General features: G+C 39.2%; 3 protein-coding genes across 3 annotated transcripts in view; 2 read left to right on the top strand and 1 right to left on the bottom strand.

The window, feature by feature from the left end:
• The window catches only part of LOC138028664 (uncharacterized), a 2,732-nt gene extending 1,441 nt beyond the window's left edge, over nucleotides 1-1,291 (bottom strand). The window contains exons 1-2 of the mRNA XM_068876265.1: nucleotides 989-1,291; nucleotides 1-189 (exon numbers count right to left, since the gene is read on the bottom strand). The exon at nucleotides 1-189 is cut by the window's left edge and continues 243 nt beyond it. Coding sequence (XP_068732366.1) covers nucleotides 1-189; nucleotides 989-1,064 — 265 coding nt within the window. The 5' untranslated portion in view covers nucleotides 1,065-1,291. The remainder of the gene's footprint in view (nucleotides 190-988) is intronic.
• LOC138029199 (DNA polymerase alpha catalytic subunit-like) overlaps nucleotides 1-10,577 on the top strand; it is a 44,165-nt gene extending 33,588 nt beyond the window's left edge. The window contains exons 45-60 of the mRNA XM_068876904.1: nucleotides 2,334-2,366; nucleotides 4,161-4,253; nucleotides 4,797-4,885; nucleotides 5,501-5,535; nucleotides 5,628-5,709; nucleotides 6,409-6,485; nucleotides 6,599-6,654; nucleotides 6,732-6,860; nucleotides 7,216-7,291; nucleotides 7,778-7,876; nucleotides 7,949-8,052; nucleotides 8,293-8,373; nucleotides 8,699-8,815; nucleotides 8,908-9,024; nucleotides 9,572-9,665; nucleotides 9,930-10,577. Coding sequence (XP_068733005.1) covers nucleotides 2,334-2,366; nucleotides 4,161-4,253; nucleotides 4,797-4,885; nucleotides 5,501-5,535; nucleotides 5,628-5,709; nucleotides 6,409-6,485; nucleotides 6,599-6,654; nucleotides 6,732-6,860; nucleotides 7,216-7,291; nucleotides 7,778-7,876; nucleotides 7,949-8,052; nucleotides 8,293-8,373; nucleotides 8,699-8,815; nucleotides 8,908-9,024; nucleotides 9,572-9,665; nucleotides 9,930-10,042 — 1,395 coding nt within the window. The 3' untranslated portion in view covers nucleotides 10,043-10,577. The remainder of the gene's footprint in view (nucleotides 1-2,333; nucleotides 2,367-4,160; nucleotides 4,254-4,796; nucleotides 4,886-5,500; nucleotides 5,536-5,627; nucleotides 5,710-6,408; nucleotides 6,486-6,598; nucleotides 6,655-6,731; nucleotides 6,861-7,215; nucleotides 7,292-7,777; nucleotides 7,877-7,948; nucleotides 8,053-8,292; nucleotides 8,374-8,698; nucleotides 8,816-8,907; nucleotides 9,025-9,571; nucleotides 9,666-9,929) is intronic.
• Nucleotides 10,578-11,323: 746 nt separating this feature from the next.
• Nucleotides 11,324-17,356, top strand: LOC138028282 (mannose-P-dolichol utilization defect 1 protein-like). The gene is made up of 5 exons (XM_068875760.1): nucleotides 11,324-11,468; nucleotides 11,621-11,686; nucleotides 12,685-12,817; nucleotides 14,985-15,189; nucleotides 16,623-17,356. The coding sequence occupies exons 1-5, from the start codon at nucleotides 11,339-11,341 to the stop codon at nucleotides 16,854-16,856; spliced, it is 768 nt and encodes a 255-aa protein (XP_068731861.1). The 5' UTR covers nucleotides 11,324-11,338; the 3' UTR covers nucleotides 16,857-17,356.
• Nucleotides 17,357-17,500: the final 144 nt, after the last annotated feature.

The raw sequence follows: 17,500 nt of genomic DNA, 5'->3' as shown, positions 1-17,500 counted from the left end.
TTTTTAAAGACTTGGTCTCCACTTCTTCACTATAGACGTAATCGTCGTCAGAAAACGAAAGCCGATCACTTTCCAGATCGCCGTCCTCGGTGGGTTCCGAAGACGAGACTCGGGCACTTCTTGGCGAACGTCGGCTGGACGACCTGCTATTGTTGTTTGATCTGACCATGGGAACTTTGTCATTTGTTCCTGTTTCAAAAACCGAAAGCAATAAAGCAAATGATTACATTTCATCACTGGCACTCGAATTATTAGGATGCCCAAGGTTTAGACAGGGTTACACAGGTTAGACACTAGAAACTTATATTCGGAGCCGAGAAAACACTAAGAAATAAAAACATAAAAATTGGAAAGCCTTTCGCCTCTGGCAATGGCGAGGCTTTTACAAAAAGCAAATTTTTTGCTCTTAAGATTTTGTGTGCAAAACACCGCCACAGCTCATTGCCACCACAAGTGTTTAAGGGATATAAGGGTTCTTGGATATTTGAATGAGCAAATTGATGCTTTGTTTCCACAAAAAGTACTGGACTAATTCTCTGTTTTATTTCGATGTACTGTATTTGCAAGAAACATCATAGGAGGTACTGCAGGTCACACTCTTCTTGATTTTACCCGTAGTTTATACAGCTTAACGAAATAGCTCTACATACAGGAAAGCTCCAAGCGGTTAAATTCTTAAGCATCTACTGATCAACCTTTGTTTTTTATTGAAGGTGTCTTTCGCTTTGATCCCGTTAGTTGTCTCCTATTTTACAATTTTGCATTTATATCACTTGATATCATGTTTCGAAAACAGAAAGAAATATATTCAGTTCCTAGGTGATGATTCTGTTTCCTTTTCTTGGCAAAAAAACATCTACCTTATGGTTTCACTTGGCGAAGAGTGCGAGTCAGTCATTCCATAAATCTAATAAGTTTTCACTGAAACTTTTAAAATGAAGCTTTCTTTTGCGATTGGCTAGCGTGTTTTTTCATCCTTGTTACTCACCGTTTTTCTTGCCTTCCATCGAATTGTTCTCGCTCTCCGGTTCCTCCGCTATCGAGGTATAGCGACGTTGCAGCATTTCCAGTAGTCAATTTTTTCTTCTTTCTCTATCAATCAACTTGTTTACACGAGGATGAACTGCTTTAGCTCGCGTCATCCTCCAAGACACATTTTGTCAACGACCAGATTCAAAGGGATTAAGTATAAAGGGTAATTATGCAATTCTTAATTTCCGTGTGATTACTCTGGACCAATATCCCAATACGTCGTAATTAAAAGTTAATTACGTGCCCAAGGACTTTTTCACATTCCGTTATTGTCAAGGCGATTCTAACCAAAGGATTTCATGAATACATTAATTTAGTTCAAGAGATCACGCTTTCAAAAAGAAAAACAACCACCAATTTTCTTATTATATGATTATTGTCCGTGTACTATATGATCCGTTGATAGTGTTTGGTTTTTCAGTTTTGCTCGGCGAAGTGTATTACACGCAAATTAAAAGACATTGGCTCTAGTAAAATCTTTGAACTGGCAACTTCATTCTTATTCAAATTCTTTGAGGTGATTTTGCTTAGTTTGTGTCAAGTCAGTGTTTGTTTTAGTGGGCGGCTGGTTATGTATTTTGTGTTGAGTCAGATATACTCTCAATTCGCCCAGACTACGAAGAGAATAGACCCAACGCCGCGGTCTTGTATTTTTTCCTCATTTTTTTTCTTTTTTCTAAATACTTTCTTGGTGATATCTCAGTCTAACTTTTAATCACGTTTTCGACAATCGTTTTAGCTCCAGAACGTCCTAGAAGGGAGTTGACTTTTGCTTCCTCCACAGAGTTTGGAACAAGAAACAACCCTCACATACTCGCAAATCGTTAAACTCGAACAAAACTGAATTGAAATAATCAACTCGTTGCGTTTTGCGTCTTGTCAGTAACAAAAACACTGGCAAAAGTTTTTTTATAAGTGCTCCACGGATAATCTGTCAGCAGGGGACGTTTGTTGGTAATTTTAAAGGTATAAAATTTTCTTTTGTCGAAAGGAGGTCTGGAACATTCGAAAGTGGTTAACATTGGTTTTTTATCTGCGTTTGGACTTCAGATTGAGCCCCATCCCCTCTAATTTATCACCAAGTCTTTTCTGGTTAAATGTGTGCATCTGACCTGTTAGTATGGCACAATTAGGTAATAAAACAGTCTTCACTCTCACTTTGTCTTCCTTGCGATTGATTGCCTCCCACCCACTATTTATCACGCAGTCTTTTGGTTACAAGCGCGCATGTGACCTGTTAGTATGGCGCAATTAGGTATTTAAACATTCTTCACTCTGTCTTCCTTGTTTCCTCCTTGCAGATCTTGATGAAAACAAAGGAACTTGTCCAAAACGTAAGAACTTTATAATTAGACTTAAGAATGAAATACTTGACATCTGAATTTATTTGAAGTTAAGCTATTTTGAACAGGTAGTGTTAGAGCGAGTTTCAGTGTCGTAAATCCACAACTAAAGTAATTACTTTGGCCAATCAAAAAGTATGGAGACAATCCAGTAAACCAATCAAAACTCGAAGTAATTACACGTAACCGACACAAAGCGCAGGAAAATGAACACGCGCGAGCCACGATTGGTTTTGGTTTCACTTCTCATTGGTTGAGAAAATAGCGCGAGAACTTTGAACCAATCACTGAGTGAAGTAATGCAAAACCAATGGACCTCTTTAGCTTGTACGTTTTGTTTTCCCATTTCAGACCACGTGATATTCCCAAGGGAATTTTCCTTTTGTTTTTCATGAGTTATGCATACATATGCACGTGCATAAGACCACATTTGAGAGAAACCGTTCCCTAGAGTAACATCACGTGGTCTGAAATGGGAAAACAAAACGTACAAGCTAAAGAGGTCCATTACTTTCGACACTCAATTGAAAACCGCTCCGACTAAGGTTATTTGGGACGTTATTGGAGAACCTTTACCATCTTACGATCTGAAGTCGCAATAAACGTCCGTACGATATATTATAACGCTTATTATTAAAAACTAGATCATTGGATAATGCAATTCTAGAGTTTTGATTGGCTTAGCCATCATGGTATATGAGCTATTCAGATGCCATGCTCTAGAAATATTAGTAAGCATCGGATTTTTTGTTGTACAAATAAAATAGGGAACATTTATCCATAATTTTATAAGCATTTTTACTAATTCCACTTTCCACTCGTTGCTTGTTGGTTATGAGATGATTACAGCCAGCCAACAAGGCGCGTAGCTATCATCTCATATCCAAAGCAGAATAATTCTTAAATAACTTTCAACAAATATTGTAGGCTTTCTCTCGAGCTCGTACTCAATTCAGTCCTTTGTATTCCTGCTGGTGACTGGTAAGATATATACCCGGGACTTGTTGACTCTAGCTCTTTTACTTGTCAGAAGAAAAAGTTATCTCCTTTGTGAGGTCCTCTTTTCTTTGTCAATCAATAGGCCATTTCCGAGTTCAAGTCCGCCTCCTCTTCAAAGCGAGTCTAAGTGCGAAGTTTTTGTAATGGTAATTAGTTCTACTTTACATATGAATGAAAACTAATTTTCATAACAAAAACGTCGTACTTAGACTCGCTTTGATGATGAGGCAGGCATGAACTCGAAAATAGCTTATTGACCAATCATATTGTTTCAATGTATCACGTTAAACTTAAAGGGACCTCCACTAAAACAATAAAATAACTTTAAACCACAGAACATCATTTTTACAATAAACATTGTTCCCAATTTTTCCAATGAATGCGTATGTATCTGAAATAAAGAAATTTCAAAAACGCTCGTTTTGGTTTTCAAATTTCCGGAGCGCCACCATCTTGAATAATTGTGACGTGTCGTGGTTGCCCTACTGTTTCAACAAAAGGGAACCGCGACACGTCACAATTATTCAAGATGGCGCCGCCGGGAAATTTGTAAGTGAAAATAAGTGAATCTAAAATTCGTTTTTATCGATACGAACACTTTTTTGAAAGAAAATTGTCGATCAAATTTGATTGCAAGCATTATTTTTTTCGGTTTAAAATTATTCATTAGTCGGAGTGGAGGTTCCCGTTTAACGTTTGGTATTTCCTGATGTAAAGACTGCGCAGTTAACTCAGTTGTCTACACTAAATGTTCATGCAAACTGGCATGGTTTTGTTATTTTTTAGTTGGGACTTGATGTTATCTACGGTGACACGGATTCCATTATGATTAATACCAACAGCAACGATATTGGTGAAGTTCGCAAGATTGGAAACAAGGTCCGTGTTTTCAGAAGGTTGATGCTTCGATTGTATGCCTTTGCGTCGTGAACCGCAGGCAAAGCGTGTACATGTACTATGTTTGCCATTTCATGAGATCCAACGTATAAGTCATCCAGTTTCCAAAGTTGATCGTCGGTTCGTTTTGTAGAAATAGCGTATGGCTAAATACCATAGTTTGGAACTTTTAGACATGTATATGTAAGAAGAAGGAATTTGCGTCGGATCACCCGCTGTTCCTCTTAATGATGTTTCAACGAAGTCATGGAACTCTCTAAACCAATCAAAAACTATATGAAACGCGCTTGAGCCTCGTTCGCACGCTTTTCCCCGCGCTAATCACCGGTTTGCATGTCGTAAGCTGATGAGCCACAATAGTTTCTTGGTTTTTATGTACGATATTCACTTTTCCACGTCTGTCTTTTGGGAGGTCTGAGGCTTTCTTTCGGAGCAAAGCCGGCAGAGCAGACAGTGTATCCAGAGTACCTGAAACTTCTGCTTTAAGGATGCACAGTCGAGCCCTTTTGTTTTATTTTACTTTAGGTAAAAGGGGAGGTGAACAAGCTTTACCGATTGCTAGAGATTGACATAGATGGGATTTTTAAGTCTATGCTTCTGCTAAAGAAAAAGAAGTAAGTTGAAGTAATTCTGATCTTCCAGTTTTTTTTATGTTTTTGCTTTATTTGAGGGGAGGGAATGGCTTCGTGGTGAGAACACCAGTTTGAGATTGTTGGTTCTGTACTCTGCCCAGGACTGGGAGGCGCGGTGGCCTCATGGTTAGTGCGCTCGACTCCGGTTCTAGTGGTCCGGGTTCGGGTCCTGGCCGGGGACATTGTGTTGTGTCCTTGGGCAAGACACTTTTTTCCCACCATGCCTCTCTCCACCCAGGTGTATAAATGGGCACCGGAGAAATGCTGGGGTAACCTTGCGATGGAGTGGCATCCCATCCAGGGGGAAGTAGAAATACTCCTAGTCGCTTCATGCCATGGAAACCGGGATAAGCTCCGATTTCCATACACTCATGCACTTGGCTCGTATTCAGACTTTACCTACTCTGCCCAGGAAGTCTCCTTTCACTGCCAACCAATATTTGAGCCAATTTAATTTGATAAGGAGCTCAATTTGAAATCCATATCCACTTGTTTGCTTGTCCGCTTGCCGACTTTTTCCCGTCTGTAGCCCAATCATTGTCAGCAGAAATTGTTGTTGAATAATAATTGTCTGGTGCCTTTTCTTTCTACCTCAAGGTACGCTGCCATCAGTATCTCCGAAAACGAAGATGGTAATTTATTTCTCCTATAGAATTTGAGGATTGTTATGGATTTCTACTGTATTTTATGTATAGGAACAACAAAAGTTCCCCTTTTTTTTCAGGAACGTTGAATGAAGTGAAGGAAATGAAGGGCTTAGACATTGTGAGAAGGGACTGGTGCGACCTTGCGAAGGATGCCGGGAAGTACGGACTTTGCTATTTACATTAGTAGTAAGCTTTTTATTAAGATACAGAAAAAAATCAAACGTTCTAGACGATATAATCGTATTGGCCGATTTCCATACACTCATGCACTTCGTAGCGTTATCCCAGAAGTTTACAAGAACCTTCGGTTGTAGTCATATAATCCTTGGGGAACATCGGATTTGGTCGTCACTTCAAATATTCCAATCTCCCTCTTTCAGTTTATTTATATAATAACACTAAATAGGCGGTCACGCCAAAACGCAGACTGCAGACCAGGGGTAAAATATGGCGTTACCCTCACTATTATTGAGAGCTAAAAATGTTATTTAGGCCTAATTCAGGCTAAACGAATTTTCATTTTACAGACGGTCTGCACAGTCTGCGTTTTTCAGTGTCCCCTAAATAGGCGAGCGAATCCAATGACTGTAAGTGCTAATGAACTCGAACGAAAGGAAATGACAAAGTGGAGGATAAAATATGTAAACAATCAAGACAAAAATCGGACCCCTCAAAAATAGTGCACTGGTTAAAATGGACAAACGAAAGCAAGAAACAAGTTTTGCGAATCTGAAACGCGAGAACAAACAAACGAACACGCGAACACAGGCGAATTAGTAAAAAGGAGAAGTTGGAGACATCTACCTGCTGTTTAAACAAAGTTAACCTAAAGGTGTTAATTTTTACTGTTATTCGTAGCTATGTGCTGGCACAAATTCTCTCTTCACAAGCACGAGAATCGATTGTGGAAAACATCCATGACTATCTAATGTCAGGTATGATGGCTAATGGTACTCGCTTGCAGATTTATTGCGGACATGCCTTCATTCACTTGCCGTATTTTATCGCTGAGTTATTATCAGCTCAATAATTTCATTCCTTTTTTTAGTTGGAGAAAAAGTCTCTGAGGGGAAAATAGACCTGCAGAAATTCGTCATCAACAAGGTTTGGCATGGATTTGTCTTGAATCAAGAAAAATGACGATAAAATAACCTGACTAATTTTTGTTGTTTCTTTTTTAGCAATTGACAAAATCCCCCCATGACTACCCGGACAAGAAATCGCTGCCTCACGTTAACGTTGGCCTGCGCTTGCTCAGTAAAGGAAGGAAAGTTAACGCTGGTGACACCATCCCCTACGTCATTTGTGATGTAAGTAGAATGGCATCAACAAAATTACCTTTGGAAAGCCCGCGATGTTGTGATAGAGCCATGCTTCACCAAACTGGATAACTATTTATGCAAAGAATTCCCCTAATAAACATATGGCGTCATAGTAATTTCAAATAATGAAAGAACATGTTTACCTAGGATGACTGCGTCAGTTTAGAAAAACTGCTATCAATGCAGGTCCTGCGTTGATAGGTTTATTGCATTGATTGCTTGTCTGTTTATGGCTTGGTGAACTGAAGTAGTCAATTAGTCGATCGTAAATATTTAGCGGCCCTTTGGAGAACTTTAGGGCCAGGTGGTTGGCAAAATGTCAGTTCAGATTTGGTTATTTTAGGACAGTTCCACTCTAGCTGCTACGCAGCGAGCCTATCATCCGGACGAGTTTTGCAAGTCGGAGACACTAAAGATTGGTATCCTTTCAACATTAATAAAAGAATGCCTTTCCTGTTATCAGGCGAAGAATTGGTTCGCATGTTTTTAAAACTGGTTTGTTAAATAATGAAGCAAGCGTCTCTTTGTAAGACCATGAGGTTTTAACAGAGATGAGTTTACAGCTTTCATGAAAGCCAAAGCTCTATCAGTTTCGTTTTTACATTTTTTTCAGCATGAAAACGGAGACAAAAAGAGATAATAAGATTTATTCGGCATTTCTACCAAGCTAACTTCATCTAAATGGAGGCCCTAGTAACTGCGCGGTTTTAGATATTTGAACATTTTGGGGATTTTCGGAACTGTAGAGCAACTTTGGGCAGTTCTGGCGTAATTTTCGGGCGGCGTGGGTGCTAAGCGTTGTTGTTGGTTTTTTTTGTTTTTGTTTTCTTGAGGCAAACAAATCAGTAAGGGATACAAAGCCACTGTCCTTTACAAATGTTTCCCTTGACGTATAACAACAACAGACGTAAAATACTACCTTGCTAATCAGGTTCATCCAGTTGTATCTCGTTTGTGTGACCCTATCGACGGCACGAATGCTGCACATATCGCCCAGTGTCTTGGTGAGTAAACGTGTTTTGATACATCATCAGACCACCGGACTGTTGCTTTACTAACGTATGACCATTGCGCAGGGCTGGATCCATCTGGTTACCGTGGCAACTCTGCTCATGGAGATGACGAAAATGATGCAATGCTTGGTGGCCAGGCCCAGATGACAGACGAGGAAAGATTTAAGGTCGGTCTGGACTTGTTTTTATTGTTTAGATCAACTACTTTTTGGGAGCCACCTGAAATTTTTCAGCTGACTACATGAGACAATTGCTTAAATTGTGCAGATTAGAGCGAGGATCATTTCTCCCTTTCGTAGTAACTACTTTTGTTTCAGTTGTGGTCATAGGGCACTCGATTGAAATCGCTTAAAGAAATTTGCTTGTTAAAAGGTTTCCGCTCATGATGTCTTTTTTCTGCTCCCAAGGATTGTGAACTGTTCCAAGTGAAGTGCAAAGTTCCTAGTTGTGGACGGGAAACAATACTGGAGATCCTGTTTAAAAATTCCGTAAGTGCATACACCTTATTCGAAAATGGCCGCTATTTAGATATTCTTTTGTTTTTATTCAAAATTAGACCTTGATGCCTCGTTCAAGGCAAAATATTCTTTTGAATTTTCAGCTCAAGAACGAGGCATCAAGGGCTAAATTGAATAAAAACAAAAGAATATTTAAATGACGGCCATTTTGGAGTAAGGTCTATATGATGCGTGGCTCCGATTTCCAATGTATGAACCTCTAAAAGTTCTCTCAGTGATTTTCCCTGATAAAGGGCTTGTGCCGTGAAGTTTTGTTCTGTAACAGAGGACGCACTTGTCTTTTCTTGTTTTTCAGTCGACCCCATGTGGCGAGAATGCTATATGCCCCCATTGTAAAAACCTGTACAGCGCAGGCGCTGTGTCCAACCAACTGACTGTTGCCGTGCGGAGACACTTAAAGGAGTATTACCTGGTGACAATCAAATTTTGAAGTATTTGAATTAGTTTTTTTTTATTTGTTTGAATCTATTCATCAGTTCACGTGTCTTCATCTCTTTTCCACAGGGATGGCAGAAATGTGATGACCCGTCCTGTGGTTACCTCACTCGTCAGGTGCCTCTGACTCGTCAACGCGGGGCTTCCACTTGTCCATCATGCTGCAGGGCCCATCTGCATTCTGTGGTGAGTATTATGGGCGCGTATCGAGTCTTGCACAAGATATCAGTTTGCTTAAATCACTACAAACTACCATTAAATAACGGAAAACTCATTTTGGGGTGCATGGATGGCGCAGTGGTGAGAGCACTCGCCTACCATCAATGTGACCCGGTTCGATTCCCAGACTCGGCGTCATATGTGAGTTGAGTTTCTTGGTTCTCTACTCTGCACTGAGAGGTTTTTCTCCAGGTACTCTGGTTTCCCCCTACCTCAAAATCAACATTGACTTGATTTGGATTGATTTGCGTCAATTGTTATTTCAGTTTACAGTGTTCCCAAATTGGTGCTCCAGCGCGAGAACGACTACACTTTAATAAAGTAACTGTTCCTTTCCTTTCCTTTTTCATATGCTCTCATACAGACAAATTAGTCACTTCGTGTTTTTGTCATGAGGCACACAGTGTCAGCGTAGGAGGCCGATTTGTTCCGGTGCCCCATAAAAGTCATGAGAGTTGAAGGGTACACATGAGGAGTATTATACTTGTGTTTATTTCCTCCTTATTTCTTTCAGTACTCGGACACAGCTCTCTACACGCAGCTCTTGTACTACTCCCGATTGTTCGACTTGGATTACGCGCTCAGGAACTCCAAAGATGACAAGACACGTGAGTTTTGGACGTTAAGTTTCAAGTCGCTTTTTAAAATTAACCTTGGGATTTGTTTTGTTATCCTTCCTGGTGATTCCTTCTGTGTGAAGTATGACTTAACTCATTGAACTTGAGCAGACTGGTTCCTCAACAACAATTATAACGCATAGACCGAATGCATAAACGGCATTTTTTTCCTTTTTTTGTCTTTAGTGCCTTTATCTTCGCTGAAAATGCTTGATGTGGATTCTACGCTCACTTTAGTTTTCTCGTCTCTTTCAGCTTCAGTAAAACCATTTTACACACTTGTTCATTCGACAGTGGCCAAAGTTCTTAATGCAAATGGTTATTCAGAGGTTAATCTCGCAAAACTGTTCAGTGGTTTCTCCTTCTAGTGGAAACGGATTGAATCATAGATGACAAATGGAAGGAAAACAGTCATCTTGATTTATTGCTTATATTTTACTAATTAAGTCCCACCCATGCGTCAGTTTTTCGTTAATTCAATACTGCAAGAGTGATGGCAGATCAGATTATAGTTAACCTGCTCTAGGCTCAAAACTGCAGCTGTGACAGTGTCACGGTTCTGTCATGAACCAATGCAGTACGCGAGGGCGGATGTTTGCCCTAGACTGGTGTGTTTTGTTTAGCCCTTGTACATGTACTTACTGTAGAGAATCAGCTTTGTATTCATCATACAACAACGAGAACACAAATTCGGAGGGAATTATATATATATATTTTTTCCCCATTGATTTTGGTGGGGAAAATTACATGTAGCCTTGTAGCTTTACGTCCTACTGAAAGGCGTTGCACGCTTTTGTAAATACGAATTTTCTATTCCGGAGATTGTAATTTTCTTACATTCACGCGTTTCTAGGCATTTTTGTATTCTTTGTTTTAGATTTATTAAAATTTAATGTTGCAAGATCTTTGATTGCTTTGTTTTGTTTTGAGTTTGAGATGTTTTGGTGTGGGACTTTTCATCCATTCCGTCACATTCTTCATAAAACCCAAACTTGTTGTTTCTGCAAAATTTCATTGTCCGACCTTTTAGGTGATATATTTGTTTTATACAAGGAACTCTCAATTCTGTCCAGTATATTCCTTGTTAACAGCATAGAAACACGCGCAAATGTTCGCGCCCTATACTGTACAATCTTAAGCCTGGTTCACACGTACTACTTAAATGCAAACGCTAGGGAAGTAAGACAAGCAAGTCCTCTTTCCAAGATGGTGGACGAGAATGAACCTGTGTGTTTTTTTAACCTTGCGTTTGCGTTTCCCTGTCTCACACGTGTGAAATGCAAACGCAAGGAAATATAAAAATTTCTATTCTTGCGTTTGCATTTGCGTCGTACGTGCGAACCAGGCTTTAAAGGCGCCCGAAAACGAGAAAACATTGTTTCCCAAAATGTTTCCACGGCGCGCAAACGAGGAAACATTTGCTTCCGCAATTTTTTGGGGAATCGTACTACCCGATAAATGAATGAAGGGGGTAGTTTCTTAAGAAACTGTGGTGCTGCGTCGGTGGGGAAGTAGACAAAAATTTTGGTTTTATCAACGGAGTTGATAATGTAAATTGGCCACCGTACAGAGATTCTAAAAGCGTTAGCGCTTCGTCAGAGCGATTCGCTCCGATAGTCTGGGAACGAATGTCTGTTTTATGGAAATATCATTACGCTTACACAATGGTGATGGTGAGTTTCGACGTGGATTCCAAGATGGCCGTCGGCGAATTTTTCTTCACTCCTTTGGTTCTCTTGATCGTTCCTAAATCTTGCCACGATGAGTTTTTCATCCACCTTAACTTTCTTGATGGTACGTGAAACTTAAATTAAACGAATGAGGATTAAAATGCTTTGCATTTTTGGATTGAGCATAATATCTGAATATTCACAGCGGCTGAAGTTTAATACCTTGTTACGAGGTCAAAAGATCATTTGCTACGGTACCATCTTTTTCCCTTGCAGTTCCCTGCCTGAAGATCGCAATTAGCAAAACATTGGGGTATGGCATTGTAGTTGGTTCTGCAATGAGTAAGTTCGCTCTTTATCAAGAAGATTTTACGGATCTTTCTAGCATATCATGGGTCGTTCCATTTTTTATCCGCATGCCCACTAAGGTTGGCGTGTTTTTGCAATGGTGGCTTCGGATTTTTTCTTCAAAGAAGCTGCCAAAATTTGGACCCCTCAGACATTTTTTTCAAAGGTGTCGACGAAATGTCAACCCTTCGGATTTCATTTTTCACAGGGTGCCGACAAAGAATTGAGGGTACAGATTTCAGCTATCCTTAGGGAGGGGGGGGGGGGGGTGCGGATAAAAAATGGAACAACCCCATTCATGCCGCACTCTTTGCGACAAGTGTGTGGGTTCTTTTACGTCCCACAGGATTATGAATTCCTTAGGTGCATTTGATCATATTCACATGTTAATTTGCACCTAAGAAATATTAAATATTATTATGAACATTGAAGGCTTGTGAGACAAGGCCTACGGTTTATCGTCCTTATCTGAGAAGACTAGAGAGTCTAACCTTTTGCAGATGTCATTACAAAGGCAGCATTTTCTGCTCAATTAATTATTATCTATTATATTGATTGATATAGATATCAATTATTAGCTTTCATCAATTGAGCATGCTGCGTTTGTAGTTCCCAGTGTTGTGGTCTGTCTTCTGTGGTGTATCATGGTTGGGAGGGCAAATGCTCAGAGATACTTGCTACACCAAGCTACTCTAAAATCCCAGGGTAAATTAAGATATATGACACAATATAATTGTGACTGTATTCTTTAAAATTAGGGAAATATATTTGTGATACCCTATTATCTTTAATAATGAGCCAGACATGGAACTGTGCAACATTAATTTGGTTCAACAATAATATTATTGGTGAAATATGTGCCTTGAATCTTTTATTTGAGATGAAATCTTTTTTTCCTTTGCAAGTTTGAGAATGTCATGGTTCTTGCAAATGATATCTGTTTTTCTGGTGGCTTTTTTTACCTTCAAAAGCACAATTTATTTTTCTTGCAGTCAAGATACCACAGATAATCAAAATCATACAGGCATCTAGTGTGGAGGGTCTCAGCTTGCTGTCATTTCTTCTTGAGCTGACTGCCCTGACTGCAACTGCATCATATAGTGCTGCCAAGGGTTTTCCATTCAGGTACCAAATTTAAGTGAAATGAACCTTTTATTTAAGTGACTGCAGTCAGGGATTTCACCCACAGAGTTCAACCTTTCATACCACCTTTTGTAACAGAACAAAGTACATATACTGGCCAGCAGCTTTAACTTAAATGGAGATACATAAGGATTTCACCCAATAATTCAGAAGTTAAAACCACTTACAACGCAACTCCAAAGAAAATTTTGCTCACACTCTCATCAGGGGTTTCAATAAAATATTAGGGAGCTTAAGCAACAACAAAGGCGACGGCAATAAGAACATCACAAATTTGCATCTTCAGTGGGCAAAAACAAAAGCTTTGCACACCCTGCACGTGCATTTTTCACTTTTGTCCATTTCTTTCCCAAATTTTAGGTTTTGTGAAGAACGTCAGCACTTGAGGATAAATTTTCATTTTCTCCCCTAAATCATGTGCTGTTCCGACCAGTGTCATTTTTGAGGAACTACCACACCCTTGTCATGTTAAAAAGGTTGAAATAGTCATTAAGAGCTTAAAATAACTCAAATTTATATTTTGAGATTACTCTTATTGCCGTCGCCACTGTCATTTCTTAAGCTCCCTATCACTTGAAGTTGGCAGTTGGTTTGAGTAGAATAACTGACTGTCATCATCAACAAAATGAATTTTAATCTTAGGTTTGAAAGAATCTGTCTTTAATTACTTCAAGCTAGGGAAAAACTATCTGACTTCTGTGTGAAATGTGTCATGCTTAATATTTTTCCCTTGGGTTTGAATGTTCAGGGAAAAACTGTGACAGATTAAATTTTCTTTTAGATGTTCACTTTTACTGAAAGTTAAATGTTGCTTTGAATGTTAAAGCCATCCTGCTCCATGCAATAACAAGATAAGTAAGGCCTGCTCTAATGCTGCATGATTGTCGATGATAGGTTGGTAATGTAGGTTTTAATGGGTTCAGTGTTCTCACCAGGATTTTGTCTTAGGGATTCCCAGGGCCCTCTTTCCTGAAAAATAGGGGCCCTGCAAGGAGCTTAAGTGGGACAAAGTTACTTGCGCTTCATAACCAGGGTGGAAATCATTCTGTGTGATTTCTCTGTCTATTTCATCAAGGCATGTTCACATCAAATTTGGAATCCTTGCAATGGTGGCCCTTCGACAATATTGTAAACATATTTGATTTGTTTGCCTATAGACTGATCTTATATGTCATGATCTTTTTGTCTGCTTCATAGGCAAGCCATGTGTATTGCAACTGCCATGCACTGTGAAAAACATGGTCTTTCTTCAATGAAACAGCTTTATGATCTTTGCTTGCTACATTGTCCTCTTCACCAGCATTACCTTGATCTTCTCCACTTTCTTAAATCCTTGGTACTTTAGGGCGAAAGAACTATTTTTTTCTGAGGCACGAATAACAGCGGGCACAAGAAATCATTTAAATTGTTACACAAAGTACCTACTGATTCAACATGGTGGTCAAGCTACGCGCGTGTGACTGACGAAGGGAAAAGTCAAATAAATTGAAGGCTTTGAATACTTTGATTAGCTGCTTTCATTCAGTGGAAGAAACAAAGAGCTGGAGTATTCGCTTGACCATTAAAAAACTGCTAACTTGCTTCTAAAACTCTGTTTTGCTCATAGCATCCTTGTGCACCCAGGTGGGTGTGTTTGCATAGCTTTTAGTGCGCCATTTCTATTTTTCTTGCGGGAATCCCGCAAGGGCACAGCATGGTGAGAACGAGTATCAAGTATTTATGAGTCAATGAGTTAGTGCAATTAACCTAACCCATAAAGTGAAAGCTAAAATTTCAGAGAGTGCTTAGGCCTAATCACTGAAACGAGTGCTTAAGCTTAATCAATAAATTATTGCTATATTGACTGTGAGTCTCATTGACTCGTGACTCATTGACTCATAAATCATGGGACCTTGGTGAGAACACTATGGGTTAACTCACTCACAATGTTCATCATTAAATCCTCTGTTATTCTTTTTTCCTTTCCCGCCACTACACATTCCCGGATGTACTAGTGCCAGTACATTGTCAGTCATTTACAACAGTATTTTAACTTATTTGTAGGGAAGATAGGTGATGATAATCAATAATAGGCACAGGATTGTGATCACACGTCAACAATCATGCAACATCTGACCAAGGTTCTATATTTCTTCATTATATATTGCAGCTCCTGGGGTGAAAGTCTCTTCATGTCAGTCCAGACGACTTTTCTTGTTGTCGTGTACTTTTACTACACCAACAAGGTTCTACTCTGTGTTTTGTTCCCTCTCCTTTATGGCGGCATTGTTTACGCTCTAATTTCTGGTATCACGCCAATGTCAGTCCTCATTCAGCTAGCCTCAATGCAAGTTGCATTTATAGTGATTAGTAGGGTGAGTGACATCTAATTTAACATAATTTATTTTTGTTCAACTTAAATAACCCATTGACACCTCAAATGCCCTAGGGTGCCCCAAGCTGACGAGTAGAATCATGTGGCGTTAGACAGTAAAGTCTCACTCCCAGAGGTCAATGGGTTAAGTTCAGGGCTTAATCTCCAGGTCTTGCCCACCAATTCTTGAAGGACTGTGATCATAACATTGTGCGAGAGTAATAGACTTAGCCCTCCCCCCATAGTCGTTTTTTGTTATGTGACATTGATCACGTGCGCTTCAGTTTCCAAATAAGGAAAAATTGAAAAATTGTATGGTGAATTGTGAGTTGAACAGCGAGCCAGTTTTTGCGAGTTTGCCGATTAAGTAGCTGAGTAAAACACAATGCTATCGAGTGAGTTTATAGTTTACAGATAGGGTGTTCGGTATAACATTATATTATTGACTTTTTGTATCATTATTTTATAATGTAATGATTATTAATTCCCAAGATTCCTTGTATGGAATGATTTTCAGTTGAGAGTCCAACCTGTGTTACAGAGGTCATAGGTTTGAAGTCTGCTCAGGATTTTTCAGTTGCCCTTTCAGTTTCACCAGAAACCCATAAGGGTTGAAACGTGTAATGGCCCGTTGTGTGCTGGGAAACAAGCTTCTGAATATTCAATTTGCTAAGTACCATATTTGGAACAACAAGAGAGATCAAGCATTCAACCAATCAGTTCGCAAGAACAGTGTGACGCAATACCACCAATGTTCTCGAGCGAAATTAACTGGAGCAAGGAGTTTCCAAATATGGTGTTTAGCACTGAATATTCGGAAGCTGTGAACATGTGTTACATGTTTCAACTCGTATGGGTTTCTGGTTTCACCCAATGCCACAAAAGTACCTTAAGTTATCATCTTTCTTGTGGGCACATTACACCATGGTGATTATTATAATAATAATAACTACTGGTAGTAGTAATCTCGGATTATTGAAGTTCGTTCGACAGTCTCTTAGCCTGTGTGTTTCTGTAGGGTTCCATGCGAGGGTGCCCCCAGCAAACAACAAAAGAATCTTCAGGGTGGCTATTTTGGTGTCCCTTACAGAGAAAAATATTGATTCCTTCTGGCAAGACCACACAATCACCCAATCTGAACTAAATTAGGACGTGTTCTCCTTCGATCAAGCGTAATAATAATTATATACCATCAATAGTTGGGAAATGTGTTGCTTGAGATTTGATCGCATTTTTATAATTTTAATAGTAGGAAAAAAAGTTATCTTTGGAAGTTGTGCAATCAGTGATTTAATTGCCTGTCCTTTGGTACGTGTAACAGTACTGTGACCAAGGTATTCTCTCTTCATGGTTCAACCAACAGAACTGGGTGTTCCCAGAAATTACAATATTTAAAATAGTTCAAGTTATTCATCGTTTTCATTTCTGTTACAGCTTGTGCAGATAGTCACAAATTTTCGGAATGGTCATACAGGTCAGCTGTCATTCATTATGGTGCTGTTGTTATTCGTCGGAGCCATGGCCCGCATCTTTACCACGATACAGGAGACTGGTGACAGTGTCATGCTTGTGACATTTCTTGTTTCCACATCACTCAATGCTACACTAGTGCTACAAGTTTTGTATTATTGGAATGTCCAGGCAGAATTGAAGGAAAAGCAAGCGTGACTCTGTTACTCAAATTTGCCAGAGTGCCTTATGTTATTTCAGACTTCATTTTTTAATTTCGTAGTTGATCCATTTTCCAACAATTATGATTGCAGTGGATATGATATACTGGTATATTATGTTTCATTCAGTTTGTTAATTATAGGAAATGAAATGTCAAAATTTGGTTAGAAAAAAAGTTGAATATTGATGGGATAGTGGACGCTTTGTTTCACATGGTTTGGAGGGGAAAATAGGGACTTAGAAATTAAAACAGACCATGGCATGATTATATTGCAGATTGAAGTTTGCATTGGGAATCAAACTTGTATTTCTCACAATTAGAATAAAAAAATAAGTGGAGATACTAACAAAACCTTCTTTGTAGTACATACATGTACGTATTCAAATATTGTTGTACTTTCAACGCAACTAACTGAAGTACGTCTCTAATAGAAAGGGTGATGTTCCTAACTGAAAGATAGAAGATGAGTGTACAAATAAATAGCAGTAACAAACAGGCCTCGGTTTTTTCTTTTCTTTTGACCAAAACAACATTCAGTTCGTTTTGCATGCCAGGTATTATTCTTGTAGCTTTGTATAGATTCTGGGCGTGGTTGTTCAAATGCCGATTAACGCTAACCTCAGATTAAAAATTAACCAAG

Source organism: Montipora capricornis, chromosome 13 (genome assembly GCF_036669925.1).
Source record: "Montipora capricornis isolate CH-2021 chromosome 13, ASM3666992v2, whole genome shotgun sequence".
Taxonomy (NCBI): domain Eukaryota; kingdom Metazoa; phylum Cnidaria; class Anthozoa; order Scleractinia; family Acroporidae; genus Montipora; species Montipora capricornis.
Note: the sequence above shows the minus strand (reverse complement) of the source record. Positions and strands in the feature narration are given on the sequence as shown.

What these genes read in the sequence shown, in the direction of transcription:
- LOC138028282 (XM_068875760.1), top strand. Translation starts at nt 11,339, where the DNA reads ATGGTGATGGTGAGTTTCGACGTGGATTCCAAGATGGCCGTCGGCGAA. An exon ending in CCACCTTAACTTTCTTGATG is followed by an intron (nt 11,469 to 11,620) that starts GTACGTGAAACT and finishes TTTCCCTTGCAG; the next exon opens with TTCCCTGCCTGAAGATCGCA. An exon ending in TGTAGTTGGTTCTGCAATGA is followed by an intron (nt 11,687 to 12,684) that starts GTAAGTTCGCTC and finishes TTTTTCTTGCAG; the next exon opens with TCAAGATACCACAGATAATC.